At 39.8% G+C, this 23840-nt stretch overlaps 4 protein-coding genes across 5 annotated transcripts; 3 read left to right on the forward strand and 1 right to left on the reverse strand.

Moving 5' to 3' along the window:
* Positions 1–379: 379 nt before the first annotated feature.
* LOC108673617 (condensin complex subunit 2-like) lies at positions 380–6283 on the forward strand (the record flags this gene model as incomplete). The annotated part of the gene is made up of 8 exons (XM_047880057.1): positions 380–593; positions 922–1097; positions 1415–1496; positions 1878–2100; positions 2608–2740; positions 3102–3227; positions 3637–3755; positions 4158–6283. Coding segments are annotated over 8 exons (1305 nt in total), but the record flags the coding sequence as incomplete, so codon positions are not given.
* A 1262-nt stretch (positions 6284–7545) lies between these two features.
* On the forward strand, positions 7546–13518 carry LOC108673616 (60S ribosomal protein L31). The gene is made up of 3 exons (XM_018161466.2): positions 7546–7629; positions 12446–12684; positions 13346–13518. Exons 2-3 carry the CDS (start codon positions 12446–12448, stop codon positions 13497–13499), a joined length of 393 nt encoding a protein of 130 aa, XP_018016955.1. The 5' UTR covers positions 7546–7629; the 3' UTR covers positions 13500–13518.
* Positions 13519–14179: 661 nt separating this feature from the next.
* LOC108673619 lies at positions 14180–21889 on the forward strand. 2 transcript variants are annotated; one of them, XM_018161470.2, is made up of 5 exons: positions 14180–14905; positions 16488–16724; positions 18344–19341; positions 20132–20761; positions 21077–21889. In XM_018161470.2, exons 1-5 carry the CDS (start codon positions 14848–14850, stop codon positions 21878–21880), a joined length of 2727 nt encoding a protein of 908 aa, XP_018016959.1. In that variant the 5' UTR covers positions 14180–14847; the 3' UTR covers positions 21881–21889. The 2 variants fall into 2 exon arrangements, with proteins under 2 accessions (XP_018016959.1, XP_047736015.1); XM_047880059.1 differs by lacking the exons at positions 14180–14905; positions 16488–16724 and adding an exon at positions 16752–16776.
* A 1171-nt stretch (positions 21890–23060) lies between these two features.
* Positions 23061–23432, reverse strand: LOC108673618 (4-O-methyl-glucuronoyl methylesterase 1-like). The gene has a single exon (XM_018161469.1). It carries the CDS (start codon positions 23430–23432, stop codon positions 23061–23063), a length of 372 nt encoding a protein of 123 aa, XP_018016958.1.
* Positions 23433–23840: the final 408 nt, after the last annotated feature.

Genomic DNA, 23840 nt, shown 5'->3' on the forward strand with positions numbered 1-23840 from the left:
TAAGACTTCCCTGTAGCTTCTGTACTTCATTGTATTAAGACTTCCCTGTAGCTTCTGTACTTCATTGTATTAAGACTTCCCTGTAGCTTCTGTACATATTTGTACATACTTCAAGTTCAAAGTTTTCAAGATGAGCTACCAACGAGGTTAACTATTTATAGTACTGGCATTATGGTATTCATTGTGCATATAAATGAAATTGAAGAAACGCTACTTTTAATTTAAGTTAGAACATGTTTAAAATACAGCAATGAAATATTTCACAACTAATAGTATAATTTACATATGCGTATTTCGTTGTTCGCTATTGTAAAAGACCTCGAATTGTGGCTCATTGTGATGAACAATTTCACCAACTTGATCCCTAAATCATGTTCTGATTCCAGACTTACCTGCACGGGAAATCTGTCCGGCGTTTTCGAGCTTCCATTTTACAAGTTGGAAAGTTGGGGACGACGACACGTCAATCTGTGAAGCAACTGCTCGGCACAGCGAGGACAAGGCAGCAGCCGCGCAGGAGCACGCGTTTGACATCAACGCCGTGCCCGAGCCTCTTGTTGATGATGCTTATGTCGACCAGGCCGACTATCCCAGTGAGTTGATGAGCGTCACCACTCACTTTTGTGACTCTCAAGTTACTACACTAAGGTTATTGCCATTCGATCATTTTTATTCTGTCTCTTTATTCTTGTGCGTTAAATGGTCTTTTCAGGTAAGTTTTAAGTTACCAATTTTTTGCAAATTTTAATATCTAGCGCACTATGGCATTCTTTTTCAGTTACCGCAGAAATTAATGTCTTGCTTTTTAGATTATGGGTACAAAAAACATCTTCCTCGAACTAGTCTGCATTATTCTATCATTTCCTGAATATAGCGCCACGCCCTAGAATTACCTGCGTTGAGCTGCTCAACATTCACCAGGTCTGGATGACGTGGCAGACGACGACGATGACACGGCGTGCGCCACGCTCGGCGTAGGCGGCAACAACACCTGCCTCACTGTGGGCTGGGGCGGCCAGCATGCAGGCTCCTCCATCACCGTCCCGCCCTCCTTGGAGGCCGTCCATCTCAAGCAACATCTCGCAACCTCGACACAGGTGCTCTATTTCTCTTCCCCCACATGCATCATCAATCAACTTGCAGATGAGTTATGGTGTCTAATTTTATTGTAGTGGTGAGCGAAATTCTGATCCTGCGAAGTTGTGTTGTCCAGTGAAATTATGTTCTGTGGTGAAAATTGCGCTCGCCAGTATAATTATAAAATGGCCTCATCCAGTATTGTATTTACGTTGCTGTGCAGGAGTACAGCTGTATAGGTTCATGCCTAACCTAGTATTGTATTCGTGTTGCTGTGCAGGAGTACAGCTGCATAGGTTCATGCCTCACCTAGTATTGTATTCGTGTTGCTGTGCAGGAGTACAGCTATTTTGATACGCGAGTCATGTCAGCTTGGGCTGGGCCAGGTCACTGGAAGTTCAAGGCGATGGCTGCTAAAGGTTAGTTTCTTGACCGAGTTAAACGTCGTCCATATCTTCATTACCAGGAATTCTGAACTGATATTCTTCACTTCTTTGCTGGTGATCACGAAGGATACAATTATTAGTATTTAATAAAGATACATGCAATTCCTGTTAATTAGACGTATGTTTTCTGATTCCAAACAAGCTACTAGCTCCAATAACACAAATCCACTAAGCATTGTTAAATATGTTTCGTATAACCCATAATAAAGATGTAAAATTTATAAATATATTTTTCTGTCCACTGGAGTACCACTGTAGAGTAATCAACATTTGTTTTGCCCTCGCAAAATTATCACCATTTCTTTGCTGAAAAGTAGCAACACATTCAAATTAAATTCATCTTAACTGATGCAGACAGAGTAGCAGCTTCAGGCACCACGACCGGTGAGAAGAAACGCAAGAAAGATCCGTTTGAGCTGAACTTCCGCCTGACTGACAAGGTGCGCTCGGAGCTGGACAAGTTGCTCAGCCGCGGCCGCACTGACAACAAACTCACGCAGTACACAATCAAGAAATGGTGCGAGGCGAACACCACACTGCCTGCTGACCTACGCTTCGACCCTGCCGACTTTTCTAAGTGAGATTAATGAAGATGGTTACCCAGAGAGCATGTGTTAACGTCTTTGATCAATCTTTAGTATCCTTCTTGAGATTTTCCTCAAAGCAACGAGTGGAAATAATTTCTGTATTTAGAGGTTTGTTCTAAGGCCATCATTTGAAACAGTTCTTTGAGAAAATTATAATCACAGATGAATTTATTTATTGTGTATATGTATCAAAGGAAATGATTTTGTGGATTAGCAAGGTAGCGATTGATCATGTCTGGTATCACTGTGAGAACTTGTATATCTTTTTTTATTTTTTTTTATTTTGAGACGCATGACATGCTGGTAATATAACTTCATTGAATTTGCCGGAAAAAATGAAATTAACAAATAATGTTTTCCAGCTTAGGTATGAGTGAAGTGGCATATTGAATATTATCTGTTATCCAGAGACAAATTTTGTTTGAATCATTTTAAGATCGTGCATTTAAGTACTCTCGAAGCATCGATTTTAGTTTGTAATGCCCACTTTTGTCCAGACTCCACGGGCGGGACGAGCTTGTGGTGCGACGGGAGGCGGGCGCTCCCGACGCCCCAGAAGAAGAGAAGCCTGTGGACGGCTCTGCTGCTCCGCAATATCCTGACGAAGATGACGACGGCTGCCAGGATAACGTCAGAATCCCAATACTTTTTCATTCTAAAGATTTAGAATAGAAGTGTCGGCGTTGAAGAAATAGGCCCATGGCCTTGACTGACATTTATGAGCCTTGATTTATGAGCCTTGACTGACATTTAGTGTGGTCTGGTTGCCTTTAAAACGGCACAAATATTAATTCTATCTTCAAAACAATCTGCTATTGGTTACTTCGTTCATATATACAATGGTCATTCTTAGTCGTCTGAATTCAGCGGTGATCGCAATAATCACTTTTTTTCCGAGTGTGAGGATCATTAAAGTTTTTTGCAGTTAATTTACAGTTACTTGTGTTTGTGTAAACTTATGTTTAATTAACGAAGACATTTATTTTTTCAGCAGGGAGACACATCAGGAGGTGGGTACGACATGACCCTCTTCAGCCAGACTCTTGCTCCTAACCTCCCTGCCTCGTGTGCGCCTGCTGACTTCCTTGGCGATAACCTCGTGTCTGCCCCCAACAAGGTACTCGCTGCTCGCCTTGTTTGTGATGTTCATGTTCAGCCGTAGCCTTGCAATTCACTAAATAAAGTTATTAGGTCCGTGTCATGAAGCACAAACACATTCTGTTTAGAGATTTTTGACTACAACTCTTCGAGTTGTAATTTTTTATTCTGGCCTGACCCGAAAAATTTATTTCGAACGGTGTGTGATAAATAGTTTGGCAATGAACATCAATCGTCTAAGCTGATATGTTGTATGTATGCAATGTATGCTTGTTTTAATGCACACATCGCTCTACTGGAAATACCTCTAATTTTTTAAAGAATATTTATTCCAGTCTGTTGGTTTCTACAGCATTCCTATACTTGTGATTGAAATATTTACAACCCCCATAATCATTCTTACCCTCCTCCTGCTACCCGCGCTCTAGGTAGCAAAGATTAACATCGGCTACGCCCGAACAGCAAAGCGTATGGACATGAAGAAATTGAAAGGAACTGTGTGGCAGATGCTGACTCCTTCAATGCAAGACAAAGAAAACGACAGGAAGTGAGTATTGTAGAGCTCAAGTGTCTATTCACAGGTTTATTTAGTAAGCAACAAATTGATTGCATGTGTCGTGACTCGTGAAGCAAGTAATTGTTTTGAACAGCTTGATAGTAGAAATATTTATATGACTAAAATACTTAGATGTAGATTATGCATTAATAAAACGATAAAACTGGAGGATTCACAATGGGTTTCATAAGGTGGAGGCTGCAGTTCTGACACGGTTTGTTAAGTTGCAGAAAAAGTTTTCACGCTGGTGATGTAAGATTTTCTTGAATACATCCGCCCTTAAGACTCATTTGCTAAATTGTAGTTTGTAATATTGATTATGTTTATCATAGATAGAACATACTCTTCATCAAAATGGAATTTTTTGTGTTCAGCTCATAAAATTTTCTTCAGCAGTGCCAACGTAGACCAGTCGGGAAAGCCTACCAATGATCGGATGGCAGTCGGGCAGCGCTACAAGTTCTCAGAAGTTTATCGCACTTTACCCAACCGCCTCAACGCTAGCATGGCCGAGAATCTTTCATTTCCTCTTGCATTTATTGCTCTCTTGCATCTGTGTAATGAAAAGAATTTAGTGCTCACTCCTGATGGTAACCTGTCTGACTTTATTGTGCAGCAAGACTAACCTTTTTGCTGTATATTGTGTGAACCGTGTAATATATACATTTAATTTAGCAGCGATGCCTGCTCTTGCGCCGTCAATCCTATTCGACACTGATAAATTTTGATGTGGTGCCTTGAACGGTATTCTATGAATCTGTGGATGTTTGGTGCATCTGTACCTGCTTGTCTTCAACCTTACTTACATTTTATTGCACGCGGTAGAACATAATTGTTTTCTGTTGCTTAACATTCGACGCTGCATTGCCGCTTTTTTCTAGATAGAGAATAGATGTAGCATTTTCCATCATTCAGCTGTGTTACGTGAACAAGACAACGGACAGCGCTTTCTTCTTCTCCTGACATCAAGAATCTGACTTGTAGTAATAGCATTCCTTGTTTCTTCAAAGTTAATACAGTCTTAATCATCATTGTTTAGATTTCTGTTGCTATTTAGAAGACTTCTTCTTTCATTGATGCAAGTTTACAGTTTTATGTGTAGTGGTAGGGATAGCATTTTCGCTATACTCGCGCTCGTTTCAAATTTCGCCTTAATTCCTGTGGCTTCTTGCTCTACGCGGATTCTGCTTTAGTTAGTTTCAACGTACATGCTACGAAATATATAAAACGTATGACTGGAGCACAGATGATCCACAAATACCTGACATCAATTGTTTTGGCAGCCAAATGCTTTGACTGTAACGTCTCGGCGCCAAGCCGCCATTGACAGTGCCTGCCTTCGTACTTGCCGGGCCCGCGTGCTGCTGCTAAACAGAAGCCAGTCAGACTGTACTCAGAAATTCATGTCAGTTAATCTATGCATTCCTAAAGTTATCTAAACTTACATTTTGTGCAAAAATTTTTTAATAAGTGTGTGATTTTAGCTTTTTCAGTTGAGTGCATTTTAGTTAGAACTTTCTTCTATGATTCTGGCTTATATGAATTAGTTGTACCTGTGCTCTGATAGCTTTTCCACTGCTCATTTGTGTACATGTTAGTTTTATTTAAACTTATTCAACTGATCTTTCGTGCAAAGTATCTAATATTATTTTGACGTTAAACCGCTGAAAAATGTTAGCAAAGCTGATTTCTTTGATATAATTTTTATGGGTGTATTCTGATTCTTGAGAAGCACAAGCTTGAAATTTCTTCAAAGCTATCCGGGTAATTAGCAATTTTATTTTCTTTATTGAGCAAGTCTCCAAATGCTATATAGTTAGTATTAGACATGGTAGTATTAGAGGACTATTTTTGCCGATTAAATGTGCATGAGAATTTCTTGTAATGTTCAAAATTGTGTATTTGTACTTAGCCAATGTTGAACTTAGGCCCTTTGCCTCAAAGGATGTGCTTTAGATTTCTACATACTCTTTTTGCTTTCAATAGAGAAGTTGTTTTGACTTTTTCTGATCAATCTTATCTCTTTTTTTTCTGCATGGAAATCACTGTTATTTTAACGACTTTAAAGAATGTATTATCGGGAGCCTATTTTCTCAAGCCTTGTATCAACTCAAATAAGCCTTGAGGAACAATTGATAAATCACGAATTTTTTGTGTGCGTTCTCTAATTTCTAATAGCCTTTTTATGATGAATGATGAAGTTCATGATTAATGCAGAAATATTTGAAATACCTTCTAGGACCGGAGTTTTTCAACAGTATCTCAAGCAGTAAACAGGCGTAGGCGATTTGCTTTCACGTGGTTTGCAGTTGTAGCGACTAAAAAATATTTCAGTCTGCTCTTATGAGGTCATGTAATTTTTACTAATTCAAACCAACAGCAAGACATCTATATTCCAGTCGGTTTCCAAGCGTAATTTAGGCTGATGTACACACGTTTACCAATATTTGATTAAAGTTTTTGTGACCTATTTTATAAATTGGATGAACTTGGCTCGTGTACATAAATATGCTCGTTCGTGGAATTTTTTTTATCCTGTCTGCATTTTTCCCTTATTTCTTTATAGTAGTGAATTGCTATAAATTACTAGTTGATTTTCTCATGCCATAAAACTATGATGTAACAGATTCTGCTACTTGAGTTTAAAAGGCGAAATCGCTCGCTCTTCACCACAAAACCAAGAGCATAAATCTCGAATTCGAAAAATTGTTGAATTGAACTCGATAAGTGAACTCATGAATTGAAATCGATAAGTTTCGTTGAAGGGTTTATTTACTGAGGCGCGAAAAGGTTCTTTCATATGCAATTGGCAATGAGCAATTAGTCCCAGAAGGGAATTTTTCTGAACAACATCATGGAGGAACCTAGACTGCGTCCTTGGCTCTGTTTGAAGTCTCGAAGATTGGAGTGCGCAGCTGCCCGACTAAGAATAGGACATGCTGGTGTCAGAAGCCACCTCCATAGGTTCAACATGAGCAACTCCGATCAATGCATCACCTGCAGCACAACAGATACAATTGAGCACTTCCTATTGCAATGTCAACGTCATGTACAGCCCAGACAAGAACTGGAGACTAATTTAAGATTTTTAAATGTACCATTTACTATACGTGACCTCCTGGGGGATTTCTTGTGCCATGTTTGCCCTGTTTTCCACAGTTTGCATCCTGAGCCACTGTATCCACTGACCTACTATAAACAAGAATTCAGTGGTTACCTACTCAGAAGTATTTAAACGCAATACAGGCTCTCAGGCCCAACGGCCGTCCTCGAGGTCGACCTGTGGCTTTAAGTCTACCCAGTGTAGACACCCCGAAAAGAAGAAGAAGAATGAGCAATTAGGCGCATTTTAGGTTCAGCAGATGTACGTATGATCAAACTTATTTGAAGCTTTTGAAAAATGAGAATACACTATTTAATAAATTTTTAAGCTGTATGCATGTTAATGCTGCGAAACCTTTTCGCTGCTGAAAAAATATCCAATGAATAAATTTTACCAAAAAATCTATTCATTGCATGGGTGATTTAAAACGAGACAAACGTCCAACTTCTACATATAACTATAATTTGGGTTTTTATTCTAGATTAGGGTTTATTCTAGACACGCTAATTCTCATTCATCTCTTCAGTAATTAAAATTCATCTTAAAGAATGTGCTCATACCACAAGTCTCGATCAATTATTATTCAGTTAAATAAACGTTAAAGTGTATGTTATAAAATACTTCAATCAGAATCGTATCACTTGCTAAAAAATTTGGTTATTCCTATTTTGAGCCGTTTCGTTGTCAACAACTGTCTGGCAACATCGAACTTCTTTCTAGTATAGTGAAGTGCTGTTGCGGCCCTTGACTGGCGATAACAAAGTGAGTGAATTTTCATGTAAAATAATTGTGACTTATTAATATACTGAATTTATGTTGGAGTCCATTGAATATACAGTTTGTTTCTGTAGTATGTTTGTGTAGTTGTAACTTAGTTGTTGCCAGCGAGTTGGAGCGGAGATTCTCAGCCTGGAGTGAGATTCTTGGCCCTGGACCTGGAGTGAGGTCCCCGTGAGTGAACTGGCTTAGGACTTTAGGAGTGTTTATTTCTTAGAAAATGTTAGAATAGGCTTGTGCCCAAATCTAACGTTGAAACAGTTCTTTCATTTATTTCAAACTGTCACAGCTGGAGCTGGTGAATAAGTGGTGATGCATGCATTGTCAAATGTCAATCCTATGATAGGATTGACACCTAGCAAATTCAAGCTAGCATCATTTATAGACGTGATAATGGATAGAAAATGTTGCCTGTCATCCTGACAGGTAGCAGTGTCAAGTCATAGCTAGGTGTGAGGAGTAAATTCATAGTGAAAAAGCAGAGTTTTTTTTAGATTCTTTCTCAAGTTTATTTTTGAGTCCTGTAACATAAGTAGACCAGGAAAGTATCATGGATACCAGCAATGTCATGTATAGGAAATTGGTTTAAATCTTGTAGATGAGGAAATTGAAAATAAACTAGGCTAGTTGAAAAATCTGATTTGTGACTAAGCTGGGTTATGATGATTTAAGAATAAATAAACATGGATGAAACATTTCAACTTGCATAAGAAGACTTACAAAGCTTAATATAAAAGAAAAAGTTGAGAAGTATTGGAATTATCCACAATGTCATTATGTCAGAATATGGTGGCGGTGCATTTACCCTAGCTAGGGTAAACGCGGTAGATTCCAACACATTAAGGACGCATCAAGAAATGAAAAACTATAAAAAAATAACCGTATGCGTTACTCGAGTTCTGTTTGCTTTATGAGTCTATGTGACTTGCAAAACACCGTGCTACGCGCCAGGCCGCCAGCAACGATGAAAAGTCACAAAATGTTGCCATATTTATTTAAAAGCCTTTAGAATGCAAACCTACCAAATCCCTATATTCTGTCACTGTGTTTGGCAATATTCGGCACGTGGTGAGGCGTATTCCGTCCGCGCTTCAAATTCTACTGATGCGTAATGCCATCATCCACGTGTTCGAATTCCGTTCGCTGTGTGCGCTGTATTGGAATACAATACAGCTTTGAATTAGAACTCTAATGAATATTGAACACTACTTAATTACGCTTTTAATTAACAACTATTAGGCTTTTAATTAAGCAAATTTTAATTTTTGTATATAGCTTGGAACAATCTGTGTGTCCAATTCAAGTTGTGACGGAATTAGTTTTCATGTGTCTAAATCCATTTCTCAACTTAATCATCTATTAATTTATTTACCACTTGAAATCAGCGAATACAACTATACAAGTATACTTAAAGGATTCCTAATATATTCACAAGCGTATTTAAAAGTCTCAAACCATAATATTCTTCCCATACAAACAGTTATTCACTATTTGGTAGAGCAAGGTCAACTGTCAAATTTGACACATTTTTCGATGATCTCGCTGGGTAGCGTGCCTGGTCTCTCTTTGGATCTCAATATTTTCCCACTAGATGTCCAAGACCTAGTGTTTTGGCATTAGTTTGACTCGCAAATGTATGACGTCACCATTTCAACCATCAACAAACGCATGGAACTAAAACAAAGCTTAATATAAAGAAAAAACTAGAGAGGTGACGGAATTACCCACGATGTCGGAATATACCGCTTTTACCCTACTTTGATGAGTACCTACTAATCAGCTTGATTTAAACCGAGTATGTAATTAGATCATTTATAGACGTGATAATGGATAGAAAATGTTGCCTGTCAGCCTGGCAGGCAGCAGTGTCAAGTCATAGGTGTGAGGAGTAAATTCATAGTGAAAAAGCAGAGTTTTTTTTAGATTCTTTCTCAAGTTTATTTTCGAGTCCTGTAACATAAGTAGACCAGGAAAGTATCATGGGTACCAGCAATGTCATATATAGGAAATTGGTTTAAATCTTGTAGATGAGGAAATTGAAAATAAACTAGTTGAAAAATCTGTGATTTGTGACTACGCTGGGTTATGATGATTTAAGAATAAATAAACCTGGATGAAACATTTCAACTTGCATAAGAAGACTTTAATTTAAATTCAATTAGCCCTGTATAATTTGGCTGATATTTTTTGAACTCTCTCTTTTGAACTCTCAGCCAAGAATTGTCAGCACAGGATTGGAATTTTTCTACTTGTTTCTGAAATCTTGCGGCCCGATCATGCACTTATGTTAACAATTAGATAGATGGTAATTTATCGTGCAGAAATCTCACAGTTCCGGAAATGGCGTGAAAGCTTTAGTGGCAGCACTAATGGTAGAAGTTTTCCATGCTTTGTCAAGCAAAGTTATTAATAATGTCAATACTTGAAGTCTTGAACTTTTCCTAGAATTCCATCTCCTCCCCAGAATATGCAGGGAGTAATTTGTCAGAGTGATATTTATTGGTGGCTAATATTTGAACTGGCATTATTTAATAACACCAGTTCAAATATTAGCCACCAATATATATCACTAAATATCAATAAATAAATATCAAACCAATTAACGGGATAACTGGGTGAAACACAACTAACAGACAACTCCCAACCAGTGTGGGATTCTAATTGACCAGTACACATGGCTTATTGGAATGCAAAATTTAATATAGTTTTGAAAGCTGGACCTGAAAGCTTGTAAAGGCCATGAACTCCCCACTTTCAGTCCATTATATTCAGATATGTAGGGTGATCTTCAGGCATGGAATATATCTACTTGGTGAGCCGTGACCTAATTTTTTGAGCTGTTTTATGGATTTGCCAGCCGGGATTCCATTTCTTTGAGCCTTGAATTTAATATCTTGGCCATGAAAAGCCATTTATGAGTACAAAGTCTGTGCATGTGTTACCGCAGATCTCCAATTTTACCCTAAGAACAGTCAAACAGCAAAACTAACATTCCAGAGTAGGTAATATTGCAAGATCTTTAATTGTATGATATTAGAGCTGCGATACTTCAGAGAAAAGTAGGACTTTTCCAGCCCTGACAATGTTAATACCATTTGTCTCTGGATATTTTTTCATTGATGGTCTTCTTTGCTGGAAGATAATCTCATTCACTGCGATATGTTTATAAGCATTTCCTTGTCTTAGCCTTCCCTGTTCATCAAGTCACGCCCTTGGTGACATCAAATGGCAAAGCTATATGAGCTCTGCCCAGACCCAGAAACCTCAGTCTTGAGCAAGGATTGCTGTCAGTGTAATGGGTTGGCATTACTGGTTAAACAAGGGAAGGTATTTAAGGTTCTTTAAAATCCAAGGGATTAAATAAGAGATAGCCTCCCAACTCCCCTTATAGCCATCCCTGTCCACCAAGTGATTTTTCTCTTTTTTGTTCCACTTTTTTTAATGCTAATACAAGACTCAATTATTAAGGAACTTGATAATCAAACCCAAGAGGGTGCTCTAAATAAAAAAAAAACTAACCAATTAACTGGATAACTGTGTGAAACACAACTAACAGACAACTCCCAACTACAAACTGGATAACCATATAACTGGGAAATCGGGGCATGGGTTGCTTAGATGAAAGTATTTGAAGACGCTTCTGTAAAATATTTACACTATCAACACCTAACACAACTATTATCAAACACAAATGTCAATACAAACTTCAAAGCATATATACGCAATAAACTATCAAGCAGGATAACAATTGAAAATATTTCTCATCTGTAACAGTATTATCAAAAACATGGCATTAAAATCTTATATCAATGAATATATGAGCAGTGATTAAAAAAGGTATATCATGGTAACTAATCACCAACCACAGGCAGTAGTGTTGAGTATAGGGTATCAACTGATAGGAGATTTGGTATTTGAATCACCACTGACACATGAAATAATGGTCTGCAAAAAGGGTGAAGAGAATGAGAAGGAAAGCACTGATGACGCAAATATAGATAACATTCCCCATGAAAGTCAAGATTCAAAATAACTTCACATTTACTCAGAACTGGGGGAGCAATACTTCCCAAAGTGGAATCCAGGTAACCACCACCCTCCAGCAGTAAGAGTGACAGCCAATAACATCAGTTTACCCCTGCTCCTGTCCATATGCTCTAGACATCCGTATTTCAACTGGACGCCAAAGAGCTCCAACTTACAAGTTTAGATCATCCTGAACTGTAAGCCAAACTTTTTTGTTGACGAGCAAATGCTTGCAGTCACTTGCTGCAGTGAGTACTAAGTTATATTTTTTAAATGTGGTAGCTTCAAGGCCAAAATCATGTGATAGGGCAAAATCATGCGATTGCCATCGCCAGAAATGACACATGAGCCTTACTGCTCTCTGAGTAACAAGATTAGTTGGGTTCAGGTAACGTCAACCCTCACGTTTTATGACACACAAACAGCACTGGCAATTGCAAATGGAGTTACATTTGACTACTTGCATAAATTCTATATTGTATGTTGAAGGTGTCAAGTCATTAAATTCTTAGTTATGGCCGGTTATGCCTGGCGAAAATATGGTATTTTCAGACACGATAGAACTCTGCCTAATTTACACTTGAACCTTACGGTGTGCATAGTCAAACGTTGTTACTGGAATGGGATAGTCGTCAGTTTATTTAAATTTTTTTATACTTTGGGTTGGGATATATTTTACTCAGCATTGTAACTCGGTTTTTCTCCCTGTTCAACTAAGTTTTTCTATTGTTTACTTAATTTTGTGGCAGCATCTCACTATTCTAGCTTTTTGCAGATGGCTCGAGCTGTGAAAGGCAAGCAGAGCGGTGCTGCCAAAGCCCGCAGTGGACAAGATAAAGTTGTGACACGCGAATGCACCATCAGATTGACCGCCCGCCTCCACCGCGTCACCAGACTCAAGCGAGCACCCAGGGCAGTAAAAGAGGTCCGCAAATTCGCCCAGAAGGAAATGAAAACCGAGGATGTCCGAATTGATCCTCGTCTCTGCAAATATTTGTGGCATAACGGTATCAGGTGAGAGGTGTGGCTACATGGGACAGCGAGTCATGTCAGTGATGTCACTCTCGTGGAGAGTTTCATCAAATTATATGAATCATGATTTTATACATGGACATTTTCATTAACGTTAGTGAACTTCCCAATTACCTATCTTTCTAATACTCATCCATGTCATTCTAAAGCAGAATATAATCGACTTATGCAGGCTCTGATCTCCAATGAATGATTTTATCTGATAATTTCTTCAAATAGATATCAGATAATTTATCGAATTTGAAATGTTTGCATAGTGCTTGACTTGCTTTACTTACATATATCGTCGAGGAAAAATACTGTACTTGCATTTCTTAACCTAAAGCTTACGATACTTACAGAATTAACTGACGATTTTAAACCTTCATTCATTGCTTCACTTAACGCAAATCTTTCATTAGATCACGAACCGTGTGCAGGCCGATTGAAGGGCAATCAGTGAATTTTTTTCATTGAAAGTCATATGTTTATCATGACTGGCAATTTTGGCAGAGGTGTCTCGCGTCCCTGGTTTTCCCCTCATAATTTATCTCATCTGATGGTATGTGTTCTTTTATTTTCTCGCCGTAAATTTACGAGCCCAGAGAACAATTCACGACCCTACCTTTTGTTTTTATTAACAATCAATGACGATGTTGTGCAGAGCCGTACCGAGGCGTGTGCGCGTGCGTCTGTCTCGTCGTCGCAACAAGGACGAAGACTCAGTGCACCAATACTACACGCTGGTGACGCACGTGCCTGTCACCTCCTTCAAGGGACTCACCACCGACAACGTCGAGGAAACCAACGATGAATAAATACACTCGTCGTCTGGAATTCTTGCTCTTTCATTTCCTGTGGTCAGATCAAAAAGAGTAACTGCTTTTTGACTTGGTTGTGATCTTAGATTGAAGACTTGATTATAATTAATTAGTTTGTCAGAAAGTAGGTTCAATTCATGAATTTTATAGTAGCAACATGAGCTTCACCTGGAATGAAAGAGTGGAAAAAATGCTTCTCACTATACCAGATTTTTAACCCGTTTCATCACGAGTTTTAAGCCTAAATATCGCTTGTGACGTGAGTGTGGATGCCAGTAAGGTGGTCCTGCCCTTAATCCTGCAGAGTAAATTAATCGTTGCCTCGATCGCTGAATGCTGATGATTGAAGGCCTTAACCCTCTACCTCCTGACATGAGTAACCGGAGCAATATTGTCACACGGCCCACACAAAAAGGATACGTTGCTAGTGAGCACGAAATGCCTTGCAATGACTGTTGCCGCCACGTACGAGAACGTTAAATTGTTCTCAGTAGCGTACAAACGTCCTCAGGTTGCTACTCATTAGTTTACGTATGATTTAAGTTAAAGTTATGTTCCCGGAGAGTGACGTACGGCGGTAGAGGGTGAATGCGCACCTCGCGGTCGTTTCGGTAGAACGCGAGTAAGCATTGTAAAGACTACGGTTCTCACTGTAGTTGAGGTAACTCTTTGCAGCCATTGGATTGTCTAGATAAGGTCCTGATGTTAGGTAAATCCTTGGCTAAACTCGTACAGTTTGCCGCAGTCACTATTAGTTTTTGTTCCCGAAAATACAAGATTCAAGACTTGTATGAGAGTTGATATTGTCGCATTAGTAATTACTACCCTAATTTAGACATCAAGCATTGAACATTTATAAACCTATATGATCGAAGTATATTGAATAACGCATTCAAGATACTATAGGAGCGAAATATAAGATAAGAGCAGAGGTCACAATTCAAGTAAAGGATACTAGCAGGGGTGGCCAATTTGACGTCCGTAAATTTGTCCGAGACGTACCAATTCGTGACTTTTCTATATGATCCAAACAATATTGATTTAATTTGTGTTTTATCCGGAATTAAATAGAGAAAGCGGCGATGATGATGATTTTAATAATCGACAGAGAATACATAATAAACAAAAATATTGTTAATTGTTGTGGGAAAAAAGGTTATACGTACTATCGGCAGATGAAACGAAAGGAATTACGCGTCCGGCTCCGGACTTTTTGTCTTACGTCACTTCATCTTCATCCACTGTTGAGGCAGTGCAGCAGACGTCAGTGATGAGTTTACCGTAGGCTTACGTGATCGAAGTTGTTGTTTTTATTTACCTGACTACGGCGAATACGATCCCTTCTATGACGATGGCTGCCAACGAGTCGGCTCACATAGTGACTTCTGTCTCAAGTTTGGATGGTATGATAAATTGATAATATATATTATCTCGAACAGGTTTTGAACTGTGTTATTAATGCGTTCACGACTTCACGTTCAGTGCATTTTGATTTGTGAGCTTGGGATCAATAAAATTCAGTGCTATATGTCTATACCCAGGAATTCACTAGTGCAACGCTAACTTTACCGGTACTTGATACTTGAATTTGTTCTGTAAGAAAGTAATCGGAACCTTGGTTCCTTTCACTGGTTAGGTTAAAATTTGTAGCTCGTTTCGACATAAACTTGTCGAAATCCGTATGCACTGAAAATTCTGACCATAAATCAATCATGGTGTAAAAAATAAAACCCTAAAGTGGTTAGGTAAACCTTGATAGTTGATAATCCTCATCGGCCCTGACGTGTCAACAGCCACAGCCTGTACTTTAGTTGATGTCTGTAGATGGTCGAATTCGTTTGTCAGGGTTGAACTAGTACCTTATATAGGTCAACATTATATAGTTCAACTATGTCGTTTGTAATCGTATCAATTTCACAAATATAAATCCACAGAATACGTTTGTAATCCTATCAGTTTAACATATGTGAACCCTCGGAATACGTTTGCACCTAATCGTTTCAATTTCACAAATGTGAACCCTATGCGGATCGGAAATGGTCAAAAATTTGAAAATGCAAAATTATAAGCAAAGTATCTTGTTTATGGCTATTTTTAACTCCGACATATATTATTTATATTTCAATACGCTTTTCGTTTGGGTTGACGGAGACGTTTCGTGGTCCGCGTTATACGTGAAGTCTTTTGGAATGAATTTCACAATGGATTTGCTTAAATAAGTAGGATAATTTGATCCTCTCCTAGATGATAGTAAATATTTTTATTATAAAGTCTTGTATCTTACTTCCATTTGAAACAGGTCAGCCACTAACTCATAATAGTAGGACACCAGCAAATGTATTGTTTTCACTCGTAAACTTCGGATTCACTATCCGTGCTTTGTAATATACCTACGAGTATATTACGTGCTTTGTAATATACTTATATGACTAATTAAACGCTCTCCTTCACGTCGAGAATTTTCATTTTGGTATAAGGATTTCTCGTTGAATTATTGTAAATTTATACAAGTAGCAATGACAGTGAAAATTTTACAATATACCGGTAATATGGAATATGTCGAACTGATAAAATGATACAAATGTGTAATAAATTAGTAAGGTAATTGATAATGCTGCCGTCAGTAGAACGATAGAAGCATTTATTTTATACATTTAGATTTACGCATAACTATAAGCTTTAGCAGCAGTGATACTGCGTTGATCGAAATGGATGATATTTGTTCTTGTTTAGAGATTAATTTTGCTGTTATACATGCCTCGAGAACGCTGGCAGTTCGTAAAATTTACGACCTTATTATGTTGGTCCGGTTTCTATAAAGGCACATAAAATTCGCCGCACCTCGATCAAACACTCGCTTCGAAATAGGAAACTTTTTTAATCTAGATTCTAAAATCAAATAAACCTGTGTTTCATGCATGATTGGACACATGTTATTATCCTAGTTGTATACACGCCATCTCTCAAGCCATTATTTCTGCTCAGTGAACACGAGCCTAGTGATCGCGGTGTGCGTTCTGGGCACCCTGGTGGGCGTGGGGCTGCTGCTGGTGGTGGTGCTGTTACTGCTACGTAGCGAGTGTTGCGGCCTCTCGCCCTGGCGTTGGACGGCGAAAAATCACCGCCGCAATCGCAGGTCAAGAACAGAGATGGAACTCGAGCAGCTGGCTGAAGGTGCCGACAACTTCATAACTGACTCCATGCTACCGGGCAACAGGACCGGTGAGTTAGACAAACTTCATAACTGACTCCATGTTACCGGGCAACAGGACCGGTGAGTTAGACAAACTTCATAACCGACTCCATGTTACCGGGCAACAGGACCGGTGAGTTAGACAAACTTCATAACTGACTCCATGTTACCGGGCAACAGGACCGGTGAGTTAGACAAACCGAAGTATTTTTTAGCAAACGTGCGTGCGTGTGACGTTTCATTTGTGGGTATTGCGAAAACTCGTATGCATCTAGAAAAGTAATACTGTCGGGCTGCCTAACTCGCAGTCTTCAGTTTAGCATAGGTAGAATACCAAGCCTGTCGCACAATCGTCTGAACTTAAAAGAAAAATACTCAACTTGAAGACTTCAACCGACGATTGTAATTGATGACCCTTATAATCGCTGATAATAGGGCCTATATTTTATCCATGCTGCTGTAAATTTCCCCCCTCTTTGAATGAATATGATGTATCAAAGCGGAAAAAATCGGAACTTACCAAGCTTCTGCGTCCTGCGTTTTTCTGTTCCAGATTAAACTGGCCGACGTGACGAGATGTCCCAGACAAAATAAAAGCGTTTCGTAACGTTTCATAATATCAGGGGACCAATTTTTGTGTTCGTAGGCAAAATAACCTAACATAACATAATGATGTCGGCGCTGAAATGTAGGCCTGATGTGGCCTGTCGCCGTTTGAAAATGAAAAAAAAATGGTTTTTGATATATACAAATGTATTCCTAACAAATCTTCCTATATCTCATTTTTGTCTCGTTACATTGGCCCGTGTCAATTTCGAAAAACTGTTCGAAATAGGAGGCTTGAAATATGCGGCTGATGGGCTGAGGCTTGTCTTTGCTTCTTTTTTAAGAGATAATTGTTAGTTTTCTAGTCTATTAATTTTATGAGAGTGAAATGACGGATTAAGCAGAGGAGAGATAGGCAAAAAAACTTGTGGATTTTTATGCTATTTGTGAAAATAATTTGATATAATTCGATTTATGCAAAAAGTTATCTCTTCATGGTTGAATATTTCTTTTCACTAAAACTAGGACTAAAAAAAATACGGGAGACAACCTTAATATTAATATTTCTGTGTTGATGAGCTGCATTTTTATTGGAAGCTTCGAACGTTCAAATTCTTCTTTACCTCTATCGTTCCTAGGCCTTTACTTCCCCAAGTGACCTAACTTAATTAAATAAATCCTGATATAACCCTCATTTAATCAAGTTATAAATAAACCTCGCTTCAAATTTACGCGTTACGTTTCTTGCTACTCATTAATTCGCGGTAACTGGGTAAGGAACATATTTAAGCAACATCTACCTTCATAGCATTGTCACATACTACTGTGTAGAACTGTAGTAGGCGTCAGAATCCATTATAAGAGTCTGGGTAATCAGATCCTGCTATTATTCATCGATGAAAATATGAGTCAAGAGAAAGAGTTACCTTATTGGTCAATCGTAACTAATGTGAGCTAATATCCCCTATGACTACTACTATGCCAGAAGTATAGAAAAAATATGATTATTTGTTATTGTTTCATCGCTGTGATTACTATAGCTATTCTACCCATTTCATTATTAACCGTCTCATTTTCCCGCCCTAACTCGCATCCTTTTCAGGCGCGTCAGAAAACCTTGGTATCCGCTCACCGAACCACTGCAGAATTCCTGCTCTTCGAATGCCAGAAGATTTCAGTCCCAGTCCTCCCTTCCCCCTGGGGGCGGAGAGACAGAAAGCGAGTCGTGACAGGCTCCCGTCCCCTCAACAAAACCGACGTTTGACCGCGCTGAATACTTTCGCTCCAAACACCATCGAATTGCAGGAAAAAGGTGCCGATACATTTTCAGGAACAAACTGTTCGAGGGTGAAACCAGTCAAAACTATTGGTTTTAGAGGGGAATATGAAAGAATCCCAAACACTTCTATGAGGGGTACAAGTGATAGGATCTGCAATCATCGAGTATGCAAGCCAAACGCGTCTGGAGCAGACGGTTATCCCGTGTCTGAAGACGACGCAGACAATCAGTGTAAAGGTTTTGGCCACAGTTACTACAAACCTGGGGGATTTTCAGCTTACATAGCACATACTATTTTCGATGTAAAAAGAACGCGTCACAAACCCCGCGGAGCCGACCGTAGGAACTCCAATTCTGTGTATGCTAAAATCCCTTCATGTTCTGAGTCAGATGATGACAAGAAAATGAAGCCAGATGAAGCATACAGAGCTAATCGCTCGGGCCGACTTCCTCGACAGACCAAGCATGAAAAAGTTCTCCCTGATCGTGCCGTGCCCCGAGACCGCGAGAGTCACAGACTGAGAGTTGTGCCTTGCGCTGCCCACCGTCAGCAGAAAGCATTGGTCGAAGATAGCCCTCCGCTGGCCAGCTCGAGCAGGAACACCTCGGCTGATGGCAGCAGGAGCACTTACCAGCGCTACGACTCTTTAGAAAGAAAGCCCCAGCAGCTGCAAGAAAAGTCGTGCAAAGCTCCTGTTGAGCGGGCAATGCAAGGATTTCCTGACCAAGTGAAATGTAAAGTTTTAAAGAGAAGCGGTGATACGGTGAACAAAGGACAACAGGAGTCTTCTTCCAGTCATTCTGATCTTCCACGCCTCCAAGTAAGTAATATTTCAGAACTCTGAACGTACATCTGTGACAAGCAAAACTTGAGGAATTTCAGTTATTTTTTTTCTCATCATAATAATTGATGCACAGTTCATATTAATACAGGATGAATGATTATCCCGTACAGTTGTTCTTATGTCCCTTCAGGGGGGACTTCTGACGGGTGTCTGTGCTCGTCAGAAGTCCTATGGGATTTATTTCGCGTTCCTAGGGGGATTGTCCCTGAGCGCCCCACCGATGAGCTCGCGGTGTCTGACTGCGGGTCTCAGTCGTGGGGGTTATTTTGTAGGTAGGATTCCTTGCATTAAGTTATTATGTAGGTAGAATTATGTAGGTAGAATTCCTTGCAATAAGTTATTATGTAGGTAGGATTCCTTACATTTCCCTTCTCTTTCTCTCTCTATAGTGCGGGCGGCCGACGTCCCGTGTAAGCGACCTCTTGTACGAGAGTATTCATTTTTGTTGCTTTTCACGTGTCCCTCCTTGTCACTTCGTTTCTTTGAGATGCTAACGCTGCTTCTTTCCAGCCAGCTTCAGCGAGCTGGACATCGGAAGCCTTCTGCCCCTTGTGGGTGCATGATGATTAATTTGAGACTTTGAATAAATATATAATTGAGACCTTCCGCATTGCTGGCGATGTTCTCTTTTGACCTCCTGTGCGCAATAGCTTGATAGCTGAAGCGCTAGCAAATCATTATACTACTACTACTTCTTCTTGATTTTATGTTTTATTTCATTCACAATAGTTAAACTTATTTCACTTACAGCTTTAATTTTTATCAGACCTCCCAGGCATCTAAGGAACACAGGTATCATCAAAACGTTGTTTTGGATGTCCGCAATTCTGTACAACCATCCTCATCCTTAGCGGGCGCTACAAGTTTCTGTCCGACCTCTCAAGAAACCACACGTTATTCCAATAATGAGATTCCGGTTGCTGACAATCCAAACATATGGGTAGAATCTTGTCCCAAGACTGACAATCAGCTGCCGAGTTTTCGTCCAGATAACGCTACTTCCTCTCACTCTGGACGAGCCTATATTTACCAAGGTCTTCGGAATGCCGTGAACGTTTCCCGCCCCGAGTCAAGCCTTTACAACACTCTGCCGAACTTACACGGCACGAGAAATAATGGCCGCGTCTCACTTCTGTACCATGGCAGTCCGCACTCGTCAGTCCAATCGCTGAAGCCTCATTCGAAAATGTTGGAAGACTCGTCTTCGTTGGGCGATTCGCGTTTTGTGCGTATATCAGCCGCCAACACTCCGCTGGATCAAAGAGGACAGATTCACCAGCCGGCTAGTGATCCTCATCCATCTTTGAGATCCCATCTCCAGCCAATGATGAATTATAGTTTCAAAGATTTGCTGCAGTCGGAAATTGCCAATGCGGAAGACGGAGAAAAGGACGACGTGAGTATTTTTTGAAAATTTAATAATTTATCCGTGCCATAAGAGTTGATTTGTTGTAGTCGTAACTGGCTACGTATAAGATTGATGGTTCTGTGATATTTGCGTGGAACCTCACGCGAATAACTAATTGAATTACTTTCTTCGGTAAATTTATTACCTTTGTCAAATTTACGCTTTCACAGTTTAACTAGATGATTAGTCATCTTTGCAATTTTATGAAAATACCCTTTGTTTTAAATTTTAATTACAAATCATTGCTGGAAGCTAGTCAAATATCCTTGAGTCCAGTGTAAGAAAATTGTTTTAACATTGCAGGCCGAAATAGCCCAGATAATATCCCTTCAGTCCATCTCGACAACTTCAACCCCATCGCCTCCGTCAGCAGCGGGCGCAGCAGCTGCTGTGGTCGCCAGCCACGATGCCGAAGACTCCACTCGCCTACAAGAAATCAAAGAAAGCCTTTCGTTGCTTGACTCTCGTGACATCGTTGACCCGACAACAGCGTCGATGTCATGGGATCATCTGACCCCTGACCCCTCTCCTGTGTACAACGTTGGTGCAAACGGCAACCGCGAGTCTCACTATACGCCAAGTTGCATCAAAACAAAATCGCGGTCATCCCAAGACTCATCTCATCTGCCTGTTCTGTCTGAAACTCACAATTTTTCTGATACTTTTGCTAGACAGTACGAACTTAAGCCGTTCCAGAAGTTTTATAGTTCATTGGATTCAAGGATAATCCTGGATTCAATCAAGGATATGGAACTTCCTACAGAAATAAACGAAGAACCGCGTCTATTTAGAAAACGCGAAGTGTTGGAAAATCCGACAAGGAAACTGAATGCTTTCGAGTTGGCAAGCAACCGCGCTGCTATGGAGGAGACTCGTGGACGCAGAGGTGTTGGGGTGCGGCCAACGAACATCAACAGTAGGTTTGCTTTCATCAGCGACACTCACCATCAGCCTGAAGAATCGTTCAATGATTCTCTTCGTCCTTCGAAGAAGCTTTTCTCTTCAACGGAAAACAGCTTCCAGAAAACCGACATGAGTTCGGGAACCACTCCACCATTTCTGCAGGACGCTGCCAAGCCCGGCAGTAAAAGCTACGTGGTGAGGTGATTTTCTTGCGTCGTCTAAACGCATTAATTTCCTTGCAAATGAATTATATCATTAGGATAAAAGAAAGTTGTTGATTTAGGAACGTAAAAAAATCTATATGAGCGCGATTGACGAAACCCAAAATCGCTTTATTCCTAAAATTTTAGTCTAGTCACTTAAAAGAGCTAGATGGGGTTAAAGTGTAGCAATTTTCCGCAAACAAAAACACTAACGTAATTCATAGGGCTGTGGACATGAATATATTATAGGTATTCGAATAAAGTAAATTAATTTAATAATATATATTTATTGTTGAGTAAGAATTTACTGGCTATCTAACTCATTACGCCTCATTTAATATCGCAGTCCGCGATACTTGTTGAGTTAAGAAATATTTTTTATTATAGAAATAAAGTCGTCTTACATTTTTGAATGACGATGTAAATAATATATGGAAACGTGAGTGCGTGGCTTCGCGCTCTGAATTAATGTATTTATTTGAAAAATTAATAAATTTATTTTCAAATTTGATGTTATTAATATTTAGAAACCAGCTATAATAAATGACTTTAAATTTTTTGAAAGTGTTATTGTTAATACCTCAAAACATCATAACTCAGTTAAGTGACTTTTTGACCTGAATGAGCGGAACCTTCCGTCCGTGTTTAATGGACAAATTTGTGCTGGACATGAATTATGGCGTGTATAATACAGTGTATACTATATACCGCCAATTTACACGGTATATATCGTATACTATATAATAATAGGCTTTAACGCGTTGTCCTACTCAGGGCGTCTCACAGAGTTCATGAGTCACTGATGCAGAGCTGTAAATGAAGTAACCTACAATATTGAGGCGCGCCAGCATCTAAGTTATCATTTCATGAATATCTAAGTTACTTTTTATGCGAATGAGACATCCGTTGCAATTTAACTTGCAAAGCCAAATCGTATGCAGCAAGGATTGGGCCGATAATTGCTGAATCTTCACGTTAAGGCAAAACAACGTCAATTTAGTAGAAGGGCAACTATATCGGGGTACAATTTTGCGCTATACCGGTTATATAGTGCCTGCTTTTTATTTTAATTATGACGGTTTGAAATTCTATGTTAATTTAGACTCCCTTGTTAACAAGCGCTCGTTCCCGTGATATTGTACAGTTTTTTTTTACTTTGAGAGCCCTTCCGTGGAGCGCCATTAGAATACCAAGGTGGTGGCAGAGAGGGTGGTGTTGAGGTGGTGGCAGGGAGGGTGGTGTTGAGGTGGTGGCGTGGAGGGTGGCGTGGAGGGTGGCGTTGAGGTGGTGGCAGGGAGGGTGGTGTTGACTGTTGAGGTGTTGGCAGGGAGGGTGGTGTTGAGGTGGTGGCAGGGAGGGTGGTGTTGAGGTGGTGGCAGGGAGGGTGGAGGGAGGGTGGTGTTGAGGTGGTGGCAGCGAGGGTGGTGTTGAGGTGGCGGCAGGGAGGGTGGTGTTGAGGTGGTGGCAGGGAGGGTGGTGTTGAGTGTCATTGGAGCTTCCCGTACGCAGGGTTCAGCATATTGGCACTGCTTGTTAGTGCAGCCGCTGATCATTTAGAAGCTTTATTTTAGTTCGCCCGTAATTTGTAACCACACATCATTCAAACACATTCACGACAAGCAAGAGGGGGAGTCGCTTGGATCACGGATAGAATTCTGTTTTAGGCCAGCCATAATGTTGGCTCGATGTGAAGTTTCATTTCCAATTCAAGGTGACTCGTTACGTTCGTTGTAGCGTCGAGTATTGTATGCATGTTATGTCTCTGTGCCACTTTGCTTATACTCTGGTCTGTTAATTACATTGTGTATATGGACATTAGTAAGTTATTACATGACACTTCCTAGACCTAAAACAAAGTGTAGTAAGTAAGTAACCCGCGCCATTGTGTACCTTATTTAATGGAAGCCACCACCTCGGGAAATGAAAAGTTTGCTGGGAAATATTGTCGACAACAAGAATTC

The sequence above is a fragment of the Hyalella azteca genome, unplaced genomic scaffold, assembly GCF_000764305.2.
Source record: "Hyalella azteca isolate HAZT.00-mixed unplaced genomic scaffold, Hazt_2.0.2 contig4573, whole genome shotgun sequence".
Lineage (NCBI taxonomy): Eukaryota > Metazoa > Arthropoda > Malacostraca > Amphipoda > Hyalellidae > Hyalella > Hyalella azteca.